The sequence below is a fragment of the Malaclemys terrapin genome, chromosome 5, assembly GCF_027887155.1.
Source record: "Malaclemys terrapin pileata isolate rMalTer1 chromosome 5, rMalTer1.hap1, whole genome shotgun sequence".
Classification (NCBI taxonomy): Eukaryota; Metazoa; Chordata; order Testudines; family Emydidae; genus Malaclemys; species Malaclemys terrapin.
The window spans coordinates 135,092,372-135,117,341 of record NC_071509.1 but is presented as its reverse complement, the minus strand read 5'-3'; the positions used below and the strand labels follow the sequence as shown (position 1 = coordinate 135,117,341).

At 47.1% G+C, this 24,970-nt stretch overlaps 2 protein-coding genes across 9 annotated transcripts in view; one reads left to right on the top strand and one right to left on the bottom strand.

The window, feature by feature from the left end:
• HGSNAT (heparan-alpha-glucosaminide N-acetyltransferase) overlaps positions 1 to 19,031 on the top strand; it is a 35,980-nt gene extending 16,949 nt beyond the window's left edge. Inside the window, exons 5-18 of one of the 2 annotated variants that reach the window (XM_054029754.1) lie at positions 4,685 to 4,754; positions 6,372 to 6,441; positions 7,891 to 7,994; positions 9,546 to 9,622; positions 10,313 to 10,343; positions 11,474 to 11,634; positions 12,570 to 12,685; positions 13,704 to 13,825; positions 15,296 to 15,422; positions 15,982 to 16,068; positions 17,490 to 17,567; positions 17,700 to 17,770; positions 17,910 to 18,022; positions 18,480 to 19,031. In XM_054029754.1, the coding sequence (XP_053885729.1) occupies positions 4,685 to 4,754; positions 6,372 to 6,441; positions 7,891 to 7,994; positions 9,546 to 9,622; positions 10,313 to 10,343; positions 11,474 to 11,634; positions 12,570 to 12,685; positions 13,704 to 13,825; positions 15,296 to 15,422; positions 15,982 to 16,068; positions 17,490 to 17,567; positions 17,700 to 17,770; positions 17,910 to 18,022; positions 18,480 to 18,661 (1,409 nt within the window). In that variant the 3' untranslated portion in view covers positions 18,662 to 19,031. Of the gene's footprint in view, positions 1 to 4,684; positions 4,755 to 6,371; positions 6,442 to 7,890; positions 7,995 to 9,545; positions 9,623 to 10,312; positions 10,344 to 11,473; positions 11,635 to 12,569; positions 12,686 to 13,700; positions 13,826 to 15,295; positions 15,423 to 15,981; positions 16,069 to 17,489; positions 17,568 to 17,699; positions 17,771 to 17,909; positions 18,023 to 18,479 lie in introns of both variants that reach the window. The other variant, XM_054029753.1, reaches the window with a different exon arrangement.
• A 389-nt stretch (positions 19,032 to 19,420) lies between these two features.
• INTS10 (integrator complex subunit 10) overlaps positions 19,421 to 24,970 on the bottom strand; it is a 46,378-nt gene continuing 40,828 nt past the window's right edge. For 4 of the 7 annotated variants that reach the window (XM_054029746.1, XM_054029747.1, XM_054029745.1 and 1 more), the window contains 2 exons: positions 22,212 to 22,289; positions 19,421 to 19,816 (listed from right to left, as the gene is read on the bottom strand). In XM_054029746.1, coding sequence (XP_053885721.1) covers positions 19,660 to 19,816; positions 22,212 to 22,289 — 235 coding nt within the window. In that variant the 3' untranslated portion in view covers positions 19,421 to 19,659. The remainder of the gene's footprint in view (positions 19,817 to 22,211; positions 22,290 to 24,970) is intronic. The other 3 variants (XM_054029749.1, XM_054029750.1, XM_054029751.1) reach the window with 1 other exon arrangement.

The window sequence follows — 24,970 nt, the reverse complement described above, 5'->3', positions numbered from 1 at the left end:
TCTGCTCCTACTGCCTTTCTTGCAGCTGGAGCATTTCAGTTTGATGCTCCAGCAGCCGGAGCATCGACTCTTGCCTTCTGTCAGCAAGCTGACGCCACCTATCCTCTTCAGCCCGCCACTTGCTCTCTTCAGCCCACGATTCAGCCCGCCACCTCTCCTCTCGTTCATATTGTGCTTTTTTGCACTCTGACATTGACTGCCTCCATGCATTCTGCTGTGCTCTGTCAGTGTGGGAGGACATCTGGAGCTCCGAGAACATATCATCCCGAGTCTGCCGTTTTCTCCTAATCTTCACTAGCCTCTGCGAAGGAGAAACATTTGCAGCTGGTGGAGGAGAAAGGAGAGGTGGTTAAAAAAGACACATTTTAGAGAACAATGGGTACACTCTTTCACATTAAATTTTGCTGTTCATATTATACAGCACGTGCTTTCGTTACAAGGTCGCATTTTTCCTCTTATATTGAGGGCCTGCCGGTTTGGTGTGAGAGATCACTCACGCAGTGCCAGGCAACAGATTTCGGCTTGCAGGCAGCCATGGTAAGCCACAGTCTTTTGGCTTTTTTAACCTTCATAACATGTGGGAATGGTTTCAAACAGCAGCGCCTTCATTTCCCATACCAAGCACCTGTTGGGTTGGCCATTTAAAATGGGTTTGCAATGTAAAAGGAGGGGCTGCGGTTTCCGGGTTAACATGCAGCACAAACCCAACTACCCCCCCCCACACACCCAATTCTCTGGGATGATCACTTCACCCCTCCCCCCCACTGCATGGCTAACAGCGGGGAACATTTCTGTTCAGCCAAGCAGGAACGGGCACCTCTGAATGTCCCCTTAATAAAATCACCCCATTTCAACCAGGTGACCATGAATGATATCACTCTCCTGAGGATAACAGAGAGAGATAAGGAATGGATGTTGTCTGCATGCCTGCAAAGACCGGGACCATACGCTGCCATGCTTTGTTATGCAATGATTCCAGACTACGTGCTACTGGCCTGGCGTGGTAAAGTGTCCTACCATGGCGGACGGGATAAGGCAGCCCTCCCCAGAAACCTTTTGCAAAGGCTTTGGGAGTACATGAAGGAGAACTTTCTGGAGATGTCCCTGGAGGATTTGCGCTCCATCCCCGTAAACGTTAACAGACTTTTCCAGTAGCTGTACTGGCTGCGATTGCCAGGGCAAATTAATCATTAATCATTAAACACACTTGCTTTTAAACCGTGTGTAATATTTACAAAGGTACACTCACCAGAGGTCCCTTGTGTGCCCTCAGGAGCCTTGGGTGAGTTCGGGGGTTACTGGTTCCAGGTCCAGGGTGATAAACATATCCTGGCTGTTGGGGAAACCGGTTTCTCCGCTTCCTTGCTGTGAGCTATCTTCATTGTCTTCATCATCATCTTCCTCGTACCCCGAACCCACTTCCCTGTTGCGTGATTCCCCATTGATGGAGTCAAAGCACACGGTTGGGGTAGTGGTGGCTGCAGCTCCGCGTAGAAGCGGCATGTTTGCGGCTCTGCCCCGGACCTTTCGTTTGCCTCTCTGGCTTTGTGGTAGGCTTGCCTTAGCTCCTTAATTTTCACACAGCACTACTGTGCGTCCCTGTTATGGCCTCTGTCCTTCATGGCCTTTGAGACTTTTTCTAATATTTTGCCATTTCGTTTACTGCTACGGAGTTCAGCTAGCACTGATTCGTCTCCCCATAAGGCGAGCAGATCCCGTACCTCCCGTTTGGTCCATGCTGGAGCTCTTTTGCGATCCTGGGACTCCATCACGGTTACCTGTGCTGATGAGCTCTGCGTGGTTACCTGTGCTCTACACGCTGGGCAAACAGGAAATGAAATTCAAACGTTCGCGGGGCTTTTCCTGTCTACCTGGTCAGTGCATCTGAGTTGAGAGTGCTGTCCAGAGTGGTCACAATGAAGCACTGTGGGATAGCTCCCAGAGGCCAATAACATCGAATTCCGTCCACACTACCCCAAATCCGACCCACAAAGTCCGATTTCAGCGCTAATCCCTTCGTCGGAGGTGGAGTAAAGAAACCGGTTTAAAGGCCCATTAAATCGAAAAAAAGGGCTTTGTCGTGTGGACGTGTCCAGGCTTAATTAGATTTAATGCTGCTAAATTCGACCTAAACTCGTAGTGTAGACCAGACCTTACTTCTGGGAAAATATTGACTCTGTGTAATGTGAGCTCTCGTCCTTCCCTTTCCTCTGCCAGCCCTGCTATGCCACCACCTTCCCACACTCCACTACCTGCTCCTTTCTCAGACGTTGGATGGTCTCTTGTACCTTCTTCCTCCAAACCCTTGATCCTATCACTTCCTTACCTCCCTAACAACTGCCTTTCTTCTTCGGCTCTTACTTATTCGTGATCTCTTCCTCTCGTCCAGCTCCTCCTCTTAATATCGTCTGTTCCCGTGAATGTCGCCAATGAACCCATTCCTGTCTGAGACATCTGCATCCTTCTTCGCTTGTTAGCTCTGCCCTCCTTCCCAGCTTTCCATGAGGTTTCCTGACTCCATGCTTGACTGCTCTCCTGCCTGCAGTGTCTACCCTTTCCACTGTCCTGTCAGTTTCTGCTCTCCCTTGGTGCCGGGGACAGGCCACACTGCATCAAAATGCTCCAGTTGGTTGTGTAAGACAGTCAAAAATGTGTGCAGGGTTGCTGGGTTGTTTTAAAGTGCATCAGACCCTTCTCAGTGATGTCTGGCTCAAAAGCATCCCAAACAAACAGTGAAAGCTGGATTCAGGAGACACCCAGCGGCACAGCCAGCTGCCTTCCAAGTCTCTCCTCATATGGGGAAGGGGCAGTATATACGCCTTCATCTCCTAGGATGCCTTACCCTGCCCAGGACCACAATCTGGCTGCCGGGAAAGACGTTTGCCAAGGCTGGAAACTGCCCTGAGCCAGGCCTTTTCCTCACCATGGAGGGGGGAGGAGCTTTCCAGCCTGCCCTGTTCCTGGAGCACCACTTGTGGGCCCTAAAAGCAGAGCTGGCAGTGTTTTCTCCCAGAATGCCACTCTGATACCCCTTTCTCTTGCTCTTTGACCTTGATCTGTCACACAGGTATGTCTCCCAGCAAAATGTGCAGAGGCATAATGCTGCCCCAGGTGGTCTCCCTCACACCTTAAGGGGCTAGTACACCCCATTACAGTGTCCCTTGGGCTTCTGTGTTGGCCTTCTGCTCTTCTCCTTCTGTATCTTACTATTTATTTATATACGTTACATCAGCACGCAGAGGCCTTGACCAGGATTGGGCCCCGTTGTGTGCGGTACTGTACGAACACATAGCACAAGCTAGTCCCTGCTCCGAAGAGCTTACAGTCTAAACGGACAAGACAGACACACAAAAGCAAAACAGTCACAAGGTATGTGTCTGCGTTCTGTTTTAAGATTTAGATTCCACTTCCTCCTCCTCCCAAAACACACCCAGCCAGCTGGTTCCTCTGCACTTGGTGTGCCCTGCTTCTGCCACAAAGCTTTGGGTTTGTTTGTTTAACTTTGTCTAGTCACCCGTTTTGTTTTATGTTCATGCCTGTTGTCTCGCATCTCTGTGTGTCCCTCCTAGAGCTGTTTCAGTCTCTAATCAGCATCCTTCCCCATTCTTGCTCTTTGCAGTAGATAATTCTTTAATGTTTCCTATTCCTTTAACTCTAAAGAGACTACACCTGTGTGAAGAAGTGATTTTTTTTTTTTTTTTTTTAATTTCCTGGCCATACCAAAAATTGGGTGGGGTGGGGGTTAATTTCAGGTTGAACAAAACATTTTGTTTTGGTTTTGAGCCTCATTCAATGTTTTTTTATTTTTAATAAAACTGAAGTAAGCTTTGACATGAAAAGTCATTTCAGATCAAAAAATTGAAATGCTCCAAAAAAGTCAAAGTGAAATGTTTTGTTGTTTTGGAATATTTTTAGATTTTTTTTGGAGGGGCAAACAAATTGGCAAATTTGTCTTAAATTTGTGAACTATTTCAATGCCCCCGAATCTGCATTTTTTTTTTTTTTGGTGAAATAGTTTTGACGAAACTGTTTCCCTCAGCTCTAACAGAGACATTCCCCATGCTTGCAAACTCTGTATGTCTTTGACTCCTCTACCTCTTCTACTCCTTGCATTCAGGCGGTTTCTAAATCCAGCCAGTTTTTCCTTTACAACATATACCAAATCAATCCTCTCCCTGTCGCCCCTGCTACCACTATGACATGTTTTGCCTTGGTTATTTTTATACTGGAATATACAGTCACTAGGTTGCACTTGCCTTTGGGTTTTTTTGTTGGGGCTTGTGTACTCCTATAACAATACCTAGCATTTTCATCACTAGAACTCAAAGTGCTTCATAGTCTTCAATGTGTACAACAGCCACAGGGCTGAGGGAGGGAAGTATTGTGCCCATTTTACAGATGGGGAGCTGAGCCACAGAAGCTAAGTGACTTGCCCAGTGTCACACAGGAAGTCTGTGGCAGAACAGGTAATTGAACCTTGGTCTCCCAAGTCCCATGCTAGAGCCCTAGCCCCTGGTCAATCCTTCCTTAGGGTTATGGTACCACTCAGTGAGGTTCCTGTAGCAAGCTGTAGGCCTGACTTTTCATTGGGTCACTCCAGTTTTATACAGGTATAACGCATTGATGTATCAGGCCCATTGTTTTTCTTACCTCAGCTATGAAGATGTGTCTTCTTTTCCTGCAGCTATTCTGTATGCATTCCTCATTTATGTGGGGGTCCTCAGTATCCTGACAGTGGGACGTGTCTTCGTGATGTAAGTGGACGTTGTTTGTGAAACATTCCTGTACACGTTAGAGACTCTCTGGGGGGTTTTGTTGTAGATGAAAGCACACTCACTATTATTATTTATTATTTGTATTGCCATAGCGCCCAAGAGCCCCATTTATGAACCAGGGCCGTTTGTGCTAGGCGCTGTACAAACACAAAATAAAAAGATCCTGCTGTCTCATGAGTGCAAACCGGGAGCTGGGCTGTCTTACAGCTGGAGTCTTCTGTTCATTGGAGCTAGGCTGATTTGCAGCAGCTGACTACCTGGCCTTTCGTTTGCTAGGGGCCAAGCTCTTGATTTAAGGATAAGAAATTTATTCCACAGATTAACAGCTGACTGAATTTAGTAGAGCTACTGTGAAACCAAGGAGTTAATGGGGGGCTGGGTGGCTCACAATATTGGCAATGGAACATGGAACCTTTCACTTCTTCTGGTCATGATGGGTAGTGTCTGAAAGTCTGAACCGTCTGACAGCTGTTGATGCTAGAGAGACAAGGTGGGGGCGGTATTATCTTTTATTGGGCCAACTTGTGTTGGTGAGAGAGACAAGCTTTTGAGCTTACACAGAGTTCTTCTTCAGAGCTCACCCACTTTCTCTCTAATATCCTGGGACCAGCATGGCTACAATAACACTGCATACAGCTGTAGCATATTAACCGACTCCTCACTGTAGAATTCTCTGCAGCTCAGAGCTGGGCCCTATGCATGGGATGGGGTGAAGAGACATGCATTACTGCTGCCCGTGCTATGTTTTTTTTCTAGGGATACCTTCTGCCAGGCTGTCATTCTGTAGGCTTTCACCAGCACTAAAATCACGCCCATGCCCTTATGTTTGTGATGCCTGAATTGTAAATGGAGTTTTATTGCCTGTCACGTAATCCTCGTTTGCTGTATTTTTAGCTGTTCTATCAGACTATGGCACAGGAGCTGGGATGAGAAATGAATATGAGAATGTAGGCCTGAGTTCAGGAACGTACTGAAGCATGTGATTAAATCCTTGTTGTCATCCCAGGGGACCCCTTTCTGTATTCTGCTTCAGGCAGCCCAACAGTTCAGGCCAGCGTCATTTAATCATCACACAGTTATCATTTTCCAGATGCTGATATCCTCCAACTAAACCACAGTGTTGCAAAGTTTAATACAGGGAATGTTTCCATCTGCTTCCAGTACTACGGAGTGTGTAGGGCCCTGAATCAGGAAAACATCCCATTCAGAACAGCAGTTCAGCCCCCAGTTAAGACCCATTCCGGTCAATAGGATTTACAATCTGTTTACATAGCCATCCATCCTGTGTACTGAATGAGGTGGCCCTGCGTGTAAACAAAAAGGAGGGGGCGGGAATCTGAGCATGTGGTGATTGTACCATAGTGCGTATACACAATAGGGCTAAATTAAGGTTGCACGAACCATCTTAATTCTGGCACTCTAACTTTTGTGTGTTTGACTTTGCAAGCTTATAACGTACTAATCCAGGGAGGGGACTGGGGGTGGGGGGTAGATGTTCTCAGCGTCTGGTTTATGTTGCACCAACATGATTCGATAGCATGTGTTTGTTCTGAATAAGCAATAGAATATGATTTTTTTACTGTTATTGGTTCACAGCATCGATCCAATCAGAAATTGGTTTTACAAGAAGCTACACCCTGGAGACACTGATCGTCTCATTAATTCTGTGAGTTGCTAGAAGGTGCTAAATTGCCGTCCATGTTTTTACACTGAAGCATTCACACCAACTAGTCCTTTTTGAGGTTCAGTAAATTACCAGCCACATCCCCTTCATGGACAGGTTCCTGGGCAATCCTTGACGTGTGGGCAGACAGCTGTCTCGATCTGTGGGGAGCGCTGGAGGGGACTCGCCACCTGTTTAATATCTGTGCAGTGGACATATATGACTCTCAGGATACATCTACGCCGGAGCTGTGGGTGTAATGTCCCGCTCATGTAGACATATATGATTGCGCTAGCATGCTAGACATAGAAGTGCAGCTGTGACGGGCTAGCCTCACCAGGTACAATCCAGCCCGAGACCCTGGTTGCGTGCTCACGGCAGCTAGCTGCTAGCCTGTCCTACTGCCCATGCTGCCCTGGCCACACTCCTATTTGTAACAAGCCAATTTCATCCGAGCTAATGTGCGTACGCCTACCTGAGCTGAAAATTACACCTCTGGCTCCCGTGTACTTGTACCCTGTCAGTTACTGCACAGTCACGTGTTTTGCCTCTCTCGCTAGTTTCAGTGCAGGAAATACTCCCAGGAAAGAATGACCCTGTTGTGACGGGGACAGTGTCAAGAGAGGAAAGCTCAGCTGGTTGCTCTCAGCACTATGGGCAGTTCTAGGCACTCCGAACTCAGGCCTAGAATTCTGTGAGCAGACCAGGGCCTGGAAGTGCTGCGGAGGCCGTGGGCCACATTCTGCGCTGTTACACACTTGCAGATGTGGAATATAGCTGTTGGAATCACTCTGGTATAAATGACATCAGCATCTGGCCTCGTGTACTTTGCCCACGCAGGACGAGCACGCTTCAGTGTTATGCTCCCCAGTTATTCTCTCAGGAGTCTATTGTACATGGTCCTCATCACTGGTGGCGTGCTGAGTGCATCAGTTTTATCCACACAGCACCCCTGTGAGGCAAAGAGGTGTTATCCCCACTCTATTCATGGGGAACCGAGGCATGGGGTAGATTAAATGACTTGCCTAAGGTCACATGGAGTGTGTGGCCAACATTGGAATTAAACCCAGCTCTCCTGAGTCTCAGTCCAGTGCCCTGCCCACTGGACAATGCCTCCTACGCTTATTAAAGAAGTGAGAAGTATGAAGTGTGAAATACAAGGAATAAGTGTGGGGAATAAAGAGAGAAATGGGATCATTACCTGGTAGGTTCACTCTCTCTGGGGCACCTGGCATTGGCCACTGTCAGTAGACAGGATACTGGGCTAGACGGACCTTTGGTCTGACCCAATATGGCCGTTCTTATGTAAGAACAGAATTAGTTATGGTGTGTATGAATGCCCAGTATCATTAGGCCTAAGCTGTCTGAGTCACATTCCCCATATGGGCAGGATAACAAAGGTGTCGAGGCAATTGGCTAGCTTTTCCTCCTGTGTGGTGTTTCTATTCCAAGGAGCTCGGATCCCCGACCAGAACAGATTCCACAAGCAGTGATGTCCCAGCTACCACGTGGGCCGTCTCCCAGCGGCGACTGCGCTCCCTTGACACATTCCGAGGGTAAATTGCAGCCTCCGAGGCGTCTGTACCACTCGCTATAAAGCTTCTCTGGGTTTGAACAAATGTCATTATGGCCACAGTATGAAATCTTCACCCCCAGGGATGGTAGAATGTCCTGGCATCAGATGTGGGTTTATAAGTATGGAAAAGGAAACTACCTATTAATAGAGATGGCTGGAAATTATTTTTTCCTGTGAAAACTTGAGTTTTCAGCAAATAATCAAAAACCAGAATATTTTGGTGGTAAACCAAAATATTTTGATTGGTAATGCTGCCCCAGTGCCTCGTGGGACTTGTAGTTCTGGTGCCTCATCCTCTTCTATAGGGTGGGCTCTTTGGTCAGACTACATCTTCCATCATGCACCATCGTCTTCCCTCTTGGATAGTGTAGGCCATGAATCATGGCAGTCTTGTGACCCTGTGCTTCATGGGAAATGTAGTCTGGATGGGAAGTTTGCCAAGAGAGGAGATGGGGGAGCATGAGGCAATTGAACACTGTGGGGGCATTTCAGAATCAAAATATTTCACTTTTAGGTTGAAAACTCTATTATTATTTGGTTTTCAGGCATCCAGGTTTTCAACAAAACATTGACATTTTCCCTGGAAAGCAGACACTTTTCATGAAAAACAGTGTGTCAAAAACTCCGTTTTCCATCGAAAAACAGTTTAGATGGAAAACTTTTGACCAACCCTACATATTATGATGACTTCTTCCTCTCCCTCCCTGTGAGAATTGTTCCCTGTAGTGCATTTACTAGTATCTGTCCTGTCTGGTTTTGATGGGCCTTTCACCACTTCCCTTGACAGACCATTCCACAGGCTGCCAGATTTCCATGGCAGGTGTCCAGCCTCCATTCCCCTTTTCTAATGTGCACTGCGTGACTTCTAGTTAGATTTTCCTTTATTGTACTCAATCATTCTCTTCCCTCCATGAGGCTTACAAGTAAAAAGACAGCCTTGCTGTTCCCTGCCCTGCTCCCAGATTTCCTGTGCGGCCTTGGTCAAGTCTCCTAACTCCGTGTTCTGATTTATCTATTGTCTACAATGGGAGGAATGATGCTTTTCCCTCTTTCAGGGGATGGGGTGGGGGGCTGAGGACTTGCTAAATGAAGTTGGTGGAGTACATGGAATTACTAGGACCAATCTGTGCCATCTCTGGCTTAGAGATCTGACAGCCCCAGGGGGTCCATTTAACGGGGAAGAACTGCACGATCCTACTTCTTGGGTTTCCTGAAACGTTTAGAACTGGGCTGGAGCAATGTGGGGAGCCAGCTTGGTGAACTGATATGGGAATATGAACAAAAATCACACTCCGCATGCTTAGTAGTGTGACTTTCAAGTGCTCTCTTCTTCTCTCAGGCAACATCAGTTTCCTCTGAATGAAGGTCGTTCACTGATCCCTCGACAGCATGCTTGGCTGTTTTGTTTATAGGCTTGCTTAAAAAAAAAGACAGATTGAAAAATGTTTTAGCGGGGTAAAATATTAAGTGCCTGTCTTTCTGACACACAATATTGTACCTCCGTTCTCATTATTTTTGGTGTCTTTTGTAGGCTGTCTCTCATAATTATGGTATTTGTTAATTACGGAGGAGGAAAATACTGGTTCTTCAAACATCAGAGTTGGAATGGTAAAGTATGGTTCATACATGTAATACAGCTCTTAGAGCAATGAACAGACAGGGCCAGATCCTCAGCTAGTGCACATAGCTGTAGCTCCGTTGAAGTCAGTGGAGCTATGTCATTTACACCAGCAAAGGATCTAGCCCCCAGTATCTGGCAGGAGAATAGTTCAAAGCACGGTGTGACTGTTCCTGGCGTCAGACAATCTTGGGAAGGCTCCATATTGTGTCACAACCTTTTTGCTCACATCTTTAACACAGCCACACTTTTTGAGTGGCCGTGTTCTTATTTAATGCTTCTGGTGGTAGGACCTAGAGGTGACAGCCAGGTCATGGGCCCATTGTGCGAGGTGCTGTACAGATAACATTAATGACAGCCCCGCCCCAGTGATCATGCTTGATGGTCCTGTGTTCAGACATGTTGTGCTGTGCTAATACCATGGTAAATTGTGAAGATCCCATGCCAGAAGTCTTCCCTGTGACACAGCCGTTAATTCAGACAGTGTTTGGGCAAACAAACTGAAGGGAAAGTGACGTAGAGACAGTCAAAGGAGTAGTTATGTGTCAGTATCTTTTAGGATGCTGCTTAAGAATTTGGTTTACTGAATCATTACAGTTCCTCTGCAGACTTAGAAGTGAGGGTCATCATGAGTGCAGTCTTTCAAGGCAACTAAAACTTGTCTATTGATTCCTTTGTAGGCTTAACACTGGCAGATCTTGTGTTTCCATGGTAAGTCTTTGTGGTGATTATTATGATTTTGTATTATCATGGACCAGGGCCCCGTTGTGCTAGGCGCTGTACAAACACAGAACAAAAAGACAGGCCCTGCCCCAGATACTGACGGACAGACGGGGAAGTACAAGGAAACAATGAGACAGTACTGGTCAGCATGATGAGCTGTGATCTGAGCACACCAACAGCCAAAGCATTGTCAAAGTTTTTGTGGGCTTCACAGCAAAGGAGAGTTTGAAGGAGGATACTCCTGAAAGGAATAAATGTCTCCCCTTGGTAGACTAGAAGGGCCACGCAGTGGAATGCTGCTAAATTGCACTTCAATGCACCTTAAATCCATTTGGAAAATGGATTTGGGGGTGTAAGTGTTTTTTTTAAGCACAAACCAGTGAGAGTCTGGTGCTATGCCAGGGGCAGGGCTAGTCTGGGGTGATGTGATATATGCCCTATTGGCTAGTACAGGGGTGGGCAAACTTTTTGGCTTGATGGCCACATCTGGGTATGGAAATTGTGTGGGGGGCCATGAATGCTCACGAAATTGGGGTTTGGGCTGCGGAAGGGGATGAGGGCTCCGGCTGGGGGTGGGGGCTCTGGGGTGGGGCCAGAAATGAAGAGTTCAGGGTGCGGGAGGGTGTGTGGGCTCCGGCTGGAGGTTCGGGCTCTGGGGTGGGGCTGGAGATGAGGGGCTTGGGGTGCAGGAGGACGCTCCGGGCTGGGACCAAGGGGTTCGGAGGGTGGGAGGGGGATCAGGCTGGGGCAGGGGGTTGGGGCGTGGGAGGTCAGGGGTGCAGGCTCTGGGCAGCACTTACCTCAAGCAGTTCCAGAAGCAGCAGCACGTCCTCCCTCCAGCTCCTACGTGGAGGCATGGCACCGGTCAGGCAGCTCTGCATGCTGCCCTGTCTGCAGGCGCCACCCCTGCAGCTCCCATTGGCTGCAGTTCCTGGCCAATGGGAGCTGCAGAGCTGGCGCTTGGGGCGGGGGCAGCGTGTGGAGCCCCCTGGCTGTCCCTACGCATAGGAGCTGGAGTGGGGACATGCCGCTGCTGCACGGAGTCACAGCACTGGAGTATGTGTGATTAGTCATGTTTCCCCTGAATAGACCCATTTCACCGCTGCCTGCTTTTCTAGGTTTGTGTTTATCATGGGCACCTCAATTTCACTGTCACTGAACTCCATGCTGAGGCGAGGATGTTCGAAGTGGAAAGTGCTGGGGAAAGCTCTCTGGAGGAGTTTCTTGCTGTTTCTAATAGGCATCGTAATCATCAATCCCAATTATTGCCTTGGACCTTGTAAGTGAAGAGAATTCATTTGTTTGCTTGTCCTTTTTGGAATGTATACATTTCCCATTTTTACCTGGTTGTTGTAGAATGAATATATGATCAGTCCCACCCCATGGATGACTGCAGGTAGAGGGCAGTTTTGTGCAAGTGCTGTACTAGGCCAAGAATGGTGAGCTGTTCAGCTGTGCTGCATAACTCTAGCAGCCATCTGGCTTAAGGCTGTCTCCTTACTGATATTCATAGATTATAAGGCCAGAAGGCACCATTAGATCATCTAGTCTGACCCCTGTGTAACACAGGCTGGAGAATTTCATCCGTTCAGCCATTTATTTGAGCCCAGTAACTGACTGAAGCCTATCTTCCAGAGAGACATCCAGTCCATAGGAGACTGGGACCTCCCAATTCTTGCTTCTAGACCATCACGCCCTCCTCTTTGTATCCTGCGAATAACAGCTGTGCTCGGACTGTGAAGTTGCAGGGGAGTGGGAAAGGAGAGCCTGGGGTAGGAAAAATTGTGCTTAAAGGAAAGGGCGCAGTGCAAGTGTGTTGCTTGCGTTTCATGGGACAGTCCTGCCCTGTGCCCTACTCCCTCCCTGTGCAGTGAGACGGGGTGGGGAGGAAATATCCCCCAAGCTGTGGAAGTGGGGCACAGAGAGAGTGCATCACACACCTCCTCTGGGACCCTCCCACCCCACAGGGTCCTAGAGCCCAGCGGTGTACACAGTAATGAAACAGCTCTGCCGTCTGAGTCGGCTCGCACGGGTCAGCTGTGGTTTTTTCTTTGCTGTGTAGACATTCCCTGCGGCAGCATGAGTACATAGGCCCTAACCCAGGAGTGGCCAACCTGAGCCTGAGAAGGAGCCAGAATTTACCAATGTACACTGCCAAAGAGCCGCAGGAATACGTCAGCAGCCCCTCTCTTACGTTGTGTGTGTTTCCTGTAGTGTCCTGGGGCAATCTGCGGATTCCAGGTGTCCTCCAGAGACTGGGATTTACCTACCTTGTGGTTGCCGTCTTAGAACTCCTGTTTGCTAAAGCTGTGGCTGAGAACGATACCTTGGTGAGTGATCCTTGGCTATAGCTGGCATCGATGATGCTGGAGGGGCAGGCTGTAAACACTCGTAGGATACACAGCACCGTCACATTTGCCTCTTGCACGTGCAGTCTGTTGTTGGATGGTAGCTTCTCCCGTGCCTGCCACTGTAGTCCTGTCTCCAGCAGCTCTTGTGTGGTCTTAGGAGCCATGCTGCTAAGTTTAATATCTGTTTAACTGTACAGAGCAGTGCAAAGGGGTTGCTCAGGAAGTGAGCAGAGAGGGGTACATTTCAACAGCTCTGCATGGCTAGCCCCAGCTTGGTTGCCGTGTAGAGGATTATAAAGGTCCTTACGAATTCACTCCTTCCTGATCTGCAATCAATGCCTCTTGGATTCCAAGGGTGCTGAAAAACACAGGTGTAATTTTGACCTCTTAATTCAGTCCACTGTCCACTTCTAGGCTCCAAATGCCTCCCTCTTCTAGAATTGTCACGTCAGTCTGAGCACCGCCCTCCGGGCCGGAAGGCGAGGCACAGACCGGGCAGCAGTGCCCTAAGAGTGCAGGGCTTTGTTCTACCCTGCTAAGATCTTAGCAGAAACACCCTAAGCATGCTGGGCCGTGACCCTTTCCAATTACTTACTGTGCTTTTATTTTAACCCTTTTGTCCTCCACCTGGGCCAAGCAAGGGGTTTAGTCCATGCTGAATGCAGAGTTTCAAATTTCACCCACGGTAGCATAGCTAGGGTTTGTACAACGAGGAAAAACGCCTTGTTTTCCTGTCTGGCTCACAATCTGCTCAAAGGATTTTGCTCAGACTTTCAAAACAAAATCACTTTTGAAAGCAAACCTGGTGAGTGTCAGTTTCAGACATTGTGGGCGTGTGAAAACAATGTTACAATGGAAAGCCTTGCAAACGCTGCTGTTATCACTCCCAACCATCTGCAGTGCCGGGGGCTGTTCGAAAGTGAAAGGTGTCTTTTCCCCAAATGCTCAGTGATCATTTGCCAGTTAATATTCCTTTTCCTCCCTACCTCTCAAGCAGGAGACCCCGTATTTTGCCCTGCGGGATATCCTGCTCTATTGGCCACAGTGGGTTTTCATTCTGACACTGGAAGCGACTTGGCTGGGTTTGACCTTCCTGTTAATTGTACCTGGCTGCCCAAAGTAAGTTGAATGCTTGGAGTCCTTTTCCTTTGGGTGCTTTCTGTGTGGTGTCGGGTTATTCTGCTACGTAGGGACCGTGTTTCAGTGTCTCTAGCGCTGAGTCAGTAGGAAAAGGGGGCTTCTCAGTGAAACATCCCTTCCCCACTTCGCAGTGAAGTACTTGGCTTTATGTAGAGGACATCTTTATTACTCACCTAGGTAAGAAACAGGTTTAAAATCTCCCTCTGAGGTTCTCCTATGGTCCCCATCACTGTTGTGTCTGAGCAGCTCACATCTCTCCTGCATGGGGGAGGTAAGGGAATGAGGCGCTCTGGTCCCGAAAGGACATCTCAATAAACCAGTCTTTTCATGTGTGCTGAGCTTTCGGGCTGCTGCTCCTGCTTGCTGCAGCTACATCCCTTCCGCAGCTTGTGTGCTCAGGCAGAGGAGGACCTCCCCTCCTCGTAAAGAGATCACGCGCACCTGGGTCCTAGTAATGACCCTTGGTGCTTCTAGCTGCGACAGCCTGGAACTCTCCTTGCTACGAGAAGTGCCTGGGCTTGTGGGATGCTGGATAGGGGCCGTACTAGGTCTGTTCAAAGTACCTTGTTCAACCTCGATGCCCCTCCTCGATGAGCTGCTTTGAGTGCAGTCAGCATTGGAGATGTCCTGTCCTCCCCTGCCAGTGCCTGCTTCCCCAGCCACCAGCCTCAGGCGCCGACTAGCCATGTGTGGCCTCTTCCTGCCATTCCCAAGTATAGTCTCTGTTTGACACTGGCTGTGTGTCTCGTAGCGTCAGGGCGCTGGGTTCTGGGGGATTTCTTGTTAACAGCACTTGGCTGCCCACCACGGAGGTTTCTCATGCACTTGTTTCCAAGTGGCTGCAGCCTGAGGGGTCTCTTGGAGGTCCCCTGCGTTGTGCTTACTGCTGTGGGAGTCCGTGAGCATTTCCTAGCCTGGTGGCACCGATGCTGCACTGGCTTGTTCTGTATTCAGCACGTTGTATTCACCCGCATGCGTCAGGCCAGAGGAAGACTCCGCAGCATAAAAAGCTGGGCTGAGTTCCACTGCGCGTTGTACCTTCCCAGGGGCCCGAGAGCTGGATCTGCGTTAAGGGCAAGATTGGGTGGTGCTGGGCTTTGGCTGCCCTGGCGCTATGGCTTGGTGGCAGTTGATCTTGTCTTGATCAGCCTGAGTCTGGCGCTTGTCTAGTTTGGCTGTGGGGATTGGCAGTTAGAGCGCACTGGTGGTAACTAGTTGCCTGGAAAGCAGAGCACCTGATGTTGGCTAGCGTCTCCTCTGGGCTGCCCTTTCCCTTGCAACTTGTACCTGGGAAGGATGTAGTTCGGTGGGTGACCTGATTGCCTGTGGGGGTGAGTTTGTGCTTTAGCAGATCCCTAAAGAGCTGCAAAGCGTAGCCTTGTTGTTCATTCTCAAGCCTTTCAACAGTAGAGTGCTGCAAAGACCCATGGCCTTTTGCTTCCTTTCCAGGGGTTACCTTGGCCCCGGTGGCATTGGGGATTTTGGAAAATATCCCAATTGCACCGGAGGAGCAGCCGGTTATATTGATCACTTGCTCTTGGGAGAAAAGCATATTTACCAACACCCATCATCCAATGTGAGTGGTTCTTACTTGCACATAAACCATTGACTCGCTGCAGAGTGAGGTTCTGTGTTTAACATGTCAACAACTTTAATATAAAATTAGCAAAGTTTTCAAGGAGAAAAAGCAACTTCCTTCTTTAAATGCCAACTCTCCCACTCCATCTGAGATGTGACAGCTAAGACGGGCTCTTCCTTGCTTAGATCTCTCTGAAACTTAGTTGACAACTCTGGTGGTACCACTGTGGGAGGTGGAGAGGCTAGACTTGGGAACGGCTGTGGATGTGTGGGGCTGGCCTGGCCTGGCTTATTTGCAACTAGGCAAGTTCATCAGCAGCACACTGGCCTGGGGGCTGTGGGGAGAGAGTTCTGCTCCAAAGACCATTTCCTTGGACTGTGTTCTGAGGAGGGATTGTAGCACAGTGTAAATGGAGCGATTTCAATGTGAAGTCTAAATCTGGCATTGAGAACAGTCAAGTGTCAGGGGGCTGGGGAAATGGCCCCAAGGGGAGCAGGAAGTTCAGGGCTGGGTGTGTACCTTTTTAATCCTAAATCTCTCTCTCTCTCTCTGCAAGGTGCTCTACCAAACAACAGTGGCCTATGATCCCGAAGGCATCTTGGGAACAATAAATTCAATCTGCATGGCGTTTTTTGGACTTCAGGTACCGTCTTTGCTTTTTGGACCTACACTGTCAGCAAGCCTTCATCTCCCAGAAACAAGTGAAGGCGTTTTTGTCAAAGGTGGGGGTAGGGGAATGGAGCTTTTAGAGCTGGAGCGGCAGCATCTTCTCTAGAGTTAAGGTTGCAGTCACAGGTCCATTATAAACTAGCCAAACCCTCTGAAAACTTCTTGAGTCCAAGTTGGCAGGGCAGGAGGGGGGATCCGGCAGAGGCTTTAAATTAAAATTTGAGGTACATTGACCAGCGTGATTCTGAGGTTTAAAAAAAATCTGGTGTTTTGCTCAGTTCTTGAAACCCTGGTTTGTCATATCTAGGGCAGCCTGGAACCATTTCCCCAGCGGTTTGTGGGGAGGTCTGGCAATTACTGGTAGCAGCTGGCTGCTCAGGGTTTCTGAAAATAAGACTAAAAATGGACTTGGGCTGTTAAATTTAAGATCATACTTGGCTGTGGTGTTTCCATCCTCCTCCTCAACTCTCAAATGCACTTAGCACCTATGGCATGCGTTCATTTTCCATAACAGGAGACAGTGCATTGCCACTGAAACCATTAACGTGTCGAAAGTTCCCTCGTAGCCAGTCACTGTACTTAAAACAGGAAACAACTAGGGTGTCTCTTATACCAGGTGTGGGGAGTGGTCTTGTAGTGGCTGACTCTAGATCTGTGTATCTGGACTTAGGTGGGATAGCCAACTGCCAGTTTGTCAGGTAGAATGGCACACTGCATATCCCTTGGAGGAAAGGAGTTCTGCATTGTGCACAGAGTGGTGTTAGTTGTGTATCTGAGTAGGAGTTTAAGGAAGTGGCTACATGGATTGTAGGCGGGTGGATGTTGGAACTGAAAGGGAGCATGTGCCATGAAGGGTTGAGGAGTGCTTTTGGGTATATGGTTTATAGATGGCATGGCCTAGCCATTTAGGTTGGTGAAAATGTTCTTATATTTTGGTTGCCTTAATAGGAACTGCACTTGAGCAGCCTTAAAAGTTGTTTGTGTGGTTACTCATATGGGGTAGAAATCAGAACATTTTTGTTGCTAAACAAACATCACTTGTTTTCCACCGGAATGCGTTCTCCTAGAAGAGTATCAGAGGGGTAGCCGTGTTAGTCTGGATCTGTAAAAGCAGCAAAGAGTCCGGTGGCACCTTATGGACTAACAGACATATTGGCGCATGAGCTTTCTTGGGTGTTCACCCACGAAAGCTCATGCTCCAATCCATCTGTTAGGCTATAAGGTGCCCCAGGACTCTCTGCTGCCTCTCCTAGAAGAGTTCCTAATCTCGGTCTTCCAACAGCTTAGCACAAATAGAGCGGTTTAAGCTTCTCAATTTTACAGCAAGTGGGTGGTGGAAAATGCCTGGTATAGTAGGGTAATTTACTGGTTTTTATGCCTTTGTTTTTTTTATAGGCAGGAAAAATATTCTTGTTTTACAAAGACCAGCACAAGCAGATAATGAGTAGGTTTTTCATATGGAGTGTAGTCATGGTAAGTTACATCTTTTCTTAATGCAGTTTAAATTACTCATTAACAACCACCTCTTTTCATGCAGTGCAAACTTTCTATTTCTAAGATGTGCTGCAGTGAAAATTCATATAAAACTCCAACCACTTATTTCAGGGGATTATTTCTGCGATCTTGACAAAATGCTCTAAAGATGAAGGGTATATTCCTGCAAATAAGAATCTGTGGTAAGTAGAGACATGTAACTTTTTACTATTCAATGTGTTTGTATCCATGTAGCTGGAGAGAATGCATTTACTGTAGCAACATCAATCCATATTGAATGGTCTCTAAATATCCTTTTAAATTCCCACTGAAAATATGTAGGTCAATCTCTTATGTGACAACATTGAGCTGCTTTGCCTATCTGCTTTTATTGCTGATCTACTACCTTGTGGATGTCAAGAAATGGTGGTCAGGTGCTCCATTTTTCTACCCAGGTCAGTAACCTCAAGCATATTTAGCTATCTGTGATGCAATAGGTGGTTCAGTCCTGTCCTCATCAGTAAAATTAACATTCTGTTGCCATGTCAAGTAGCAAGAGCTGTTGCTAAACTGTTTCCCTTCAAGAATATTTTTGCAATGAAAAATCTTTTAATCAAAGATCCTTAAACTTTGATTTAATTATAAAACTACATTCTCCACATGTTCATAGTGCTGTACAGACATTAATTCTTACCTCCCTCCCAACAGCAGTTTGATTAGCTAATCACTCTTTAGCTGTGAAGTCAGAGGGGTAAAGTGATTTATTCAAGGCCACATGGCAGAAACAACATTAATGCTTAGGATTTCCCGATTCCCTTTCCCGTAAATGCGCTGCCAACCCCTGCTCCTACAGCTTGCTCTTACAATGCAATGGAGTATAGAGTTGTTTTCTTTGTCTGTGTTTATTTTAAGGAATGAACTCGATCCTGGTCTATGTTGGGCATGAAGTATTTGAGAACTATTTCCCTTTTAAGTGGAAGATGAAGGACAGTCAGTCCCATGGGGAACACTTGGCTCAGAACCTGGTTGCAACATCGATCTGGGTCATCATATCGTATTTACTGTACCGGAAAAGGATATTCTGGAAAATCTGATTGGGTGCGTGATGGTCTCTTCTGGGGATAAGATACTGAAGCTGGACTCCCCAGAGATGATGCCATTTCTGGTGGGATTCATTATTAAAAAGGGCTCATGTGTTCAGTTTACATTTCCAGGGAAACTGGAATGAAGACTTTCTGGTGACTAAGGGACAGAATCTTACTGTTTAGCCAAAGCACAGTAACTTGCCTGAGCTGTGTTGTCTGCCTGTCTCTGTATGCAGTATGTTTCAGTGCATAGAATGCTGCTGATCTACCCTCAAACAGACCAACATACTGGATAGCCTTTAACGCCTGGACAATTTTAAGACAGTTCTGATCATTTGAAGTGTCTTTCATAAAGGGAACGGATATTGCTGCGCTGGGTTACGGTTGTGTCTCTAACATATTTCAAGCCATTACAAACTGACTTTATATGGACCGTGTAGATGGCACCAGAGCAATGGCATCGTTTTATCCACAGTAACTAGATTTACTTCAAGGCCTTTATCCTCCTTTCAAAGCAACACTGCAGTGTAGTCAATGGGAACCGGATTCAGCCCCAACAGAAAGATGTACAGACTAAATAATTTAGATTGAATATCAATGGCATAAACAAAATGTGAGGGGGTGACAGTCACTTCCAGCCCTGCCCCATCCTACTTTATTTTTTTTTTATATAAAGTGTTTCTTTCCAAATGACCTTAGCTGCAATTCTCACCCCATGACTCTAGAATAGCTATGGAAGCTACACAAACATTTTACTTCACAAAAGAAGAATTTTCAAATGATTTATTTATAAAATCTTTGATCTACCAAAATGAGAGTGAAAATTAGTTTAAGTATGAACCTCAGTTTACATGTGCTCTAGGACACGCAACTAGGACTGAGTCCTATAACCTCATGAACGTGATTAGCTTAGAACAGTCCCATTGCAACAGCAATGTTGTGTTTGGAGTGGATAATACAGCCCTCTGCTTTCTCAGCAAGACACCCTGCTGCACTGTCCACTCCACTCAGGCCAGTGTCTGAAGTAGCAGTATCTTCTCATTAATGCAGAATCTGTGTAACACCACCATCAGATTCTCCCCGCAGCGCGAGACTTGGCGCTCCATTGCCAAGCGGAAATCCTCTTTCACCCCTTTAGTTATTCCCCGGGTTACTGTGTGATGCCTGAAGTCATCAACGAAACAAAAGACAACAGAGGAGAATTACTCTGAGCAGTAGATGAGGCCCTTGTACACAGAGCACTTTTTGAAATAAAGTGTAACATCTACCTTCCATATCTGAATTCAGCTGGAGAGAATTAATGTGTTTTCTATACTTTCAAGTGTTCATTTGCTTACTTGAATTTTAAACAGTTTTGGGATCTTTAAATGCCTTTAGTCTAATGCTTAAATCATCAAATGTCACTTGTTTTAGCTAGCAGGCATGTCCACTCACTGTTCCATGCTCCCCCTCCCCCCAAGCAGTGCTTGTCCTGCACGGGGAAGGAAATCTCTACCAACATTCTAATCACTGTCTCTGCAGCTGCGGGGCAAAGATGCAAGAGAGACTAACAAAAGTTTGAGTTCCCTCCCCAGCAGCAGGGAATTGGACCTGCCCTGGGCTTATCAAGAGCAGCAGCATGAAGCTTACTAGGCTCTTGTCTGTTTCACTTCACTACTGCTAGTGGGGAAGCTCTGTGGGTGGGTACAGAACTGAGCAGACACTTATACTAACCCCAGAGGCAGCAAGTGCCTTATGTCTGGTATCAGACTGAGGTCAGCGCCAGCAGCTCCCTCTGGAGTTGTCAGTCAGCTTCCAGGCAAGGATCAAAGGTTTCTTTTGATCACACATCCAAGACTCGTACTTGGAAAGAGCACAATGGTTCTGGTAGGGCTGCACCCAAAGTGGTTCTAGCCGGAGCAGGTCATGTGATATCAGACTGCCGTTCTATGGTCTGTTTTTGCTCCAGCCCCTCAACACCCACTTCCATTCCACAACTTCAGAGCCCCAACATCCTGAACTGCTGCTGGCAGAGCAGCGTTTTGTAACACGAACGCTGGGATTCCAAGCTTGACTCTCACTGGGCTTTTAGTCTGGCAGGGGTCCGGGGTCCAGAGTCCCTGACCTTGTATCATTAGTCCCTGCTCAGGGAAGAGGAGGAGGGAATTGCTGTTTAGCAAATACCTCAGCACAAATGGGCTCTAGGGGAAGAGTCCTGGTGGGAGAATCAGTGAATTGCTGGAGTTCAGGGAGTGGGGAGGAACTAGGAGCAAATCCAATTATAACAAGGGTGGAAAGAGGCAGCAAACCATACCTACCCAGAGCTGGGGGAGGGATCAGCCGAAAGGAACGATCCAGAAATTAAACCCCCAATGAAGCACTGTCCTAAACCAAAACCAGTTATTTAAGTATTTTATCTCCTACACTGAATATTTGTATCAACAAATGGCTCCCTCTCAAAGCGAAGAGAAAACTGCCCCGGCCCTTAAAGAAATTAAAAATCAAGTCTGTTTTCATACTTTACACAGAAATAGCACATGCCACATGGCTCTGCTAGAGCACAACGTAAAGGGAACTAATATCCAGACATCAACTCTTAACATAGTGGGAAATCCAACTTAAAATCATATCTTGTTACGACTTTTAATGGTAATGGGAGCCATGCACTAAAATGCTAACAAGCAGTGCTGAAAATAGAGCTCTACACATTCAGCTTATGGGACAATCCTGCTTTCCAGTCTCTCTGCCTCAGTTTCTCACAAGCATTGATAACAGCTGTGGGCTACACACTCCGCTCTCATCTAAGGCCAGGGCTACACTACAGACCTATAGCGGTATAAGTACATCGCTCAGCGGGGTGAAGAATCCATACTCCTGAGCAACACGGTTATACTGACCTAACGCCCCATGTAGACAGGGCTATGTCAATGGGAGCTAGGCGGTAGCTAGGTTGACAGAAGAATTCTTCCACTGACCTAGTGCTGTCTACACCAGGCATTAGGTTGGCTTCACTACATCTCTTAGGAGCGTGGATTTTTCACACCCTTGAGAGATGTAGCTATGCCAGTATAAGTTTTCAGTGTCGATCAGCCATCAGGAACTCAAAATATCAATACAAAACTTGTAATACTGACTATTACTAGCAGCATGTGGCAGAAGCCAGTGTTTGACTTAACAGCAAGGTATGCATTAAAGAACATTCTCAACTGCAACCAATTTGGTTGAGGAAAAGTTATTACAAGTCGATCCAATGGGGGTAGTAATAAAGTCTTGAGAAGCATTTAATAAGTTGACTGGACGTCCGTATCATCTGATCAGAATCCCTGTATTTCTGTTTAAACTTGACAGTGATTATTAAATTGAAGAACATACACACATTTGGCAACTTATGGAAAAAAACTAAACATTACAATTGTACACATGGTTTCCCAAAGGATGTAGGCACAAATGAAAGAAAAAAAGAAAGAAAAAAAAAAAGCATGAATAAAAGTACTGAATAACAAAGGGCTGAAAACCATGGGCAGTAAAAACATGTTGACAAAACACGGCACACCATGAGCAGGGTTTTTCCGCTTGGTACCTGTCAGCAGTCTGTATGCTGGGCTGTAGTACAGGTATGAACTCCTGCTGCAGTAACCCCATGGGAGGGCTAGAAGTCCTTTAAAAAACAGCAAACAGCAGCATTCAAACAACCATACTGGCTCCCCCGTGCTGCAAAACAACGCTCCAGAAAGATACAGAAGAGAACTGGAGGGAGATCACAGTGCGACCAACTGTCCAGCTAAAGTAATGGCAGGTGACCAGGCCTCTACCCATCACTCTAACACACCCACAACAGACCATTCCAGGGCTTGTCGTGCCACAAGTGGGTGGAAATACAATCCAATGTACAGCAGTGCTTTCCGGGACGTTTTCCTCAGCACCCATAACACAGTGGTTTTAGTGAAGAGCGGCAGGAGACCATTTTGGAAAGTGGAATGGGAAAAGAGAGGATGCTGTCGCAAGAAGAGTGACAAGCTGTTGGTCCAGATTTCCGCTCTGTTTTTAAGCAGTACAATGGGGAGTATCAGACCATTTACCTTTATGCAATGGAGAACTGAGCATGCGTCATTATTACTTACCTGTAATCTCTCCTCTGCAGATACACACCTCAGCAACTTACTCCTCGTAGGCATTTGCTTGTTCACATGGCAATGCCAGGAGCCCACTGAGCTCAATGTTCTATGTGGTAGGACATCCAAGAGACAGCTCTGGGCCCTCCTCCCCCCCAGTGAGGAATTTAGGCTGTGCCAGTAATCTATTCCTTTTGGGCAGGAGGCAAAATGACTCCATAATAGATGGACATTCTTTAAACGTATACATTAGCAAGGGAATGTTGAGCCCTTAGGGAGCAGTAATCTGCTGAGGTGTAGGTCTGCAGAGACCAACAGTTACAGGTTTAGGTTTACCAGAGAGACCCAGCAAAGCAAAGCCCCATTCTTAGAGACTAACAAAAGCTGCAAAGATGCCTCAGAAGAAAAAACTGCAACCAAAACGGCAATACGCTGTGTGCGGAACATACCTTTAATAGCAAGAGCAACGCAAACCTTATCCTGGTATGTGGAGAGAGAAGCTACTGCCCCAAACAGAAGGAGACAGTCACAGAAAAGAGTGTTTTGGGGCCTGTGATGTCAGGCAGTGTTTCTATAAACTTGAGGAGAAGCAAAATCCCCTTTGGCCTGAGGCCGAATGGAAGCAATGTTGTTCGGAAAACGTGCCGAAAGCACCATGGGGCTGCTTTGCACATCTCTTGAATGGGGACAGAGCAGAGCTTGTGGCCTGCAGCAGAACACCAGTAGACCTGCCAGGCTGTAGCAATGAGATGCAATCAGAGACAATTCTTTCCCAGTACATACTGAATGGGTGTAAACTAAAAATAGCTGGTTTTAGCATTCTCTAGTTAAAGTCTAGAGCGCTTTGGCAGAGTTTGTGGGGAAGGGTTTTACTGGGGTAAGCCATGGCAGTCTGATGGATTGGCTAAGACAGAACACGGTCACCAGCTCTGCAAGGAATTTAGAATGCTAGCATCACCTGCTCTTTGAAGAACTGCATTGGGCACAATGGCCTCAAAGTTCCCTCACTCTATGGGCTAACGTCACCGCCCCTGGGGAAAGCGCCCTACCTACTTGTAACCAACTCACAGGTATCAAGTGTCTCACCAGGAGCTTTCAGCAGCTTAGTTAACAAATATTCCATTACACTGCAAGAGAAGAAATGCACAGAGTCCCTCCTGACCCTAAGAAAAGGGGACTACTCCGGTGTGATACATTTCCTCTGCAGGGCCATGCTTTTAGGATGCAAGCACCTTTGCAGTGCTATGAGCTTGGAACCATCAGGAAGAGTACTGCCCACTGAGGCTGCATAGATGCCCTTCCTCATGCAACTGAAATGTCATAGCAAGATTATCGAGGGCTCCACAGTCCTATTGGCTGATCCATTACTTCCAGCAGAGGGACTCCTACAAGCTGGTCAAACCTGTTGGCAACAGTATATTTCCTTTCCTGCAAGGCAGCTAGCAATGACTTGTGGGCTTCTGAATAAAGAAACATCTTGTTCCTCCCTGCTTGCTTATGTAAAACACAGTGAGTCACAAAATCATGTCTGTCACAGACGGCAGAGACTTACTAGACTGCAATCAACTTCAGATGAATTCCTATGATGCCTCCTTTGCTATTAGCCATTTTTCAGCCAAATGCATTGGCATCTTCAGTTTAGGACATGAGCAAGGCTGGCTCCAGAGTTGGAGTGCTGATGATGACTGAGTTAGCTATTCTGCTGTCTAAGGCTCTTAAGTTCTTGGGGAGAAACTTAGCTAGACCACCAAAGAGCATTCACTCTCCAAAAAGTGTGCCCTTTCCCAATGCCCAAGCCCTTCATCCTCTCCAGAAGTCAGGCTTTAGGCAATCTGACTACATGGGAACTCCACACATCCTCTCTCCCTAGAGCTTGTGTGGATTTGTCTCAGCAAAGAGAGGATTATGATAATCGAGCACAGAAACCCAACTCCTGATGCCATTTGGATGCTGGAAGGCCAACATTACGGAAACCTGCACTCAGAAAGAGGAGCTTCAGGTTCTTGTTAAACTCCATGACTTGCTGAAGGGCGCACGTGGAAGGTGATGTGTCTGTATGCACCAGTTTGAAAAAGGAACAATCCTGCGAGTAAACTTTGGTAACTGTTAGCCAAACAAGGTGAAACTTTATAAGAGAAGCCTTCTGTGCAATCAACTTGAAGGCTGCAAGCTCAGGACAGCAGGGCTGGGGACCAGAACCTAACTTGACAATCAGAGTCAGAGAGGT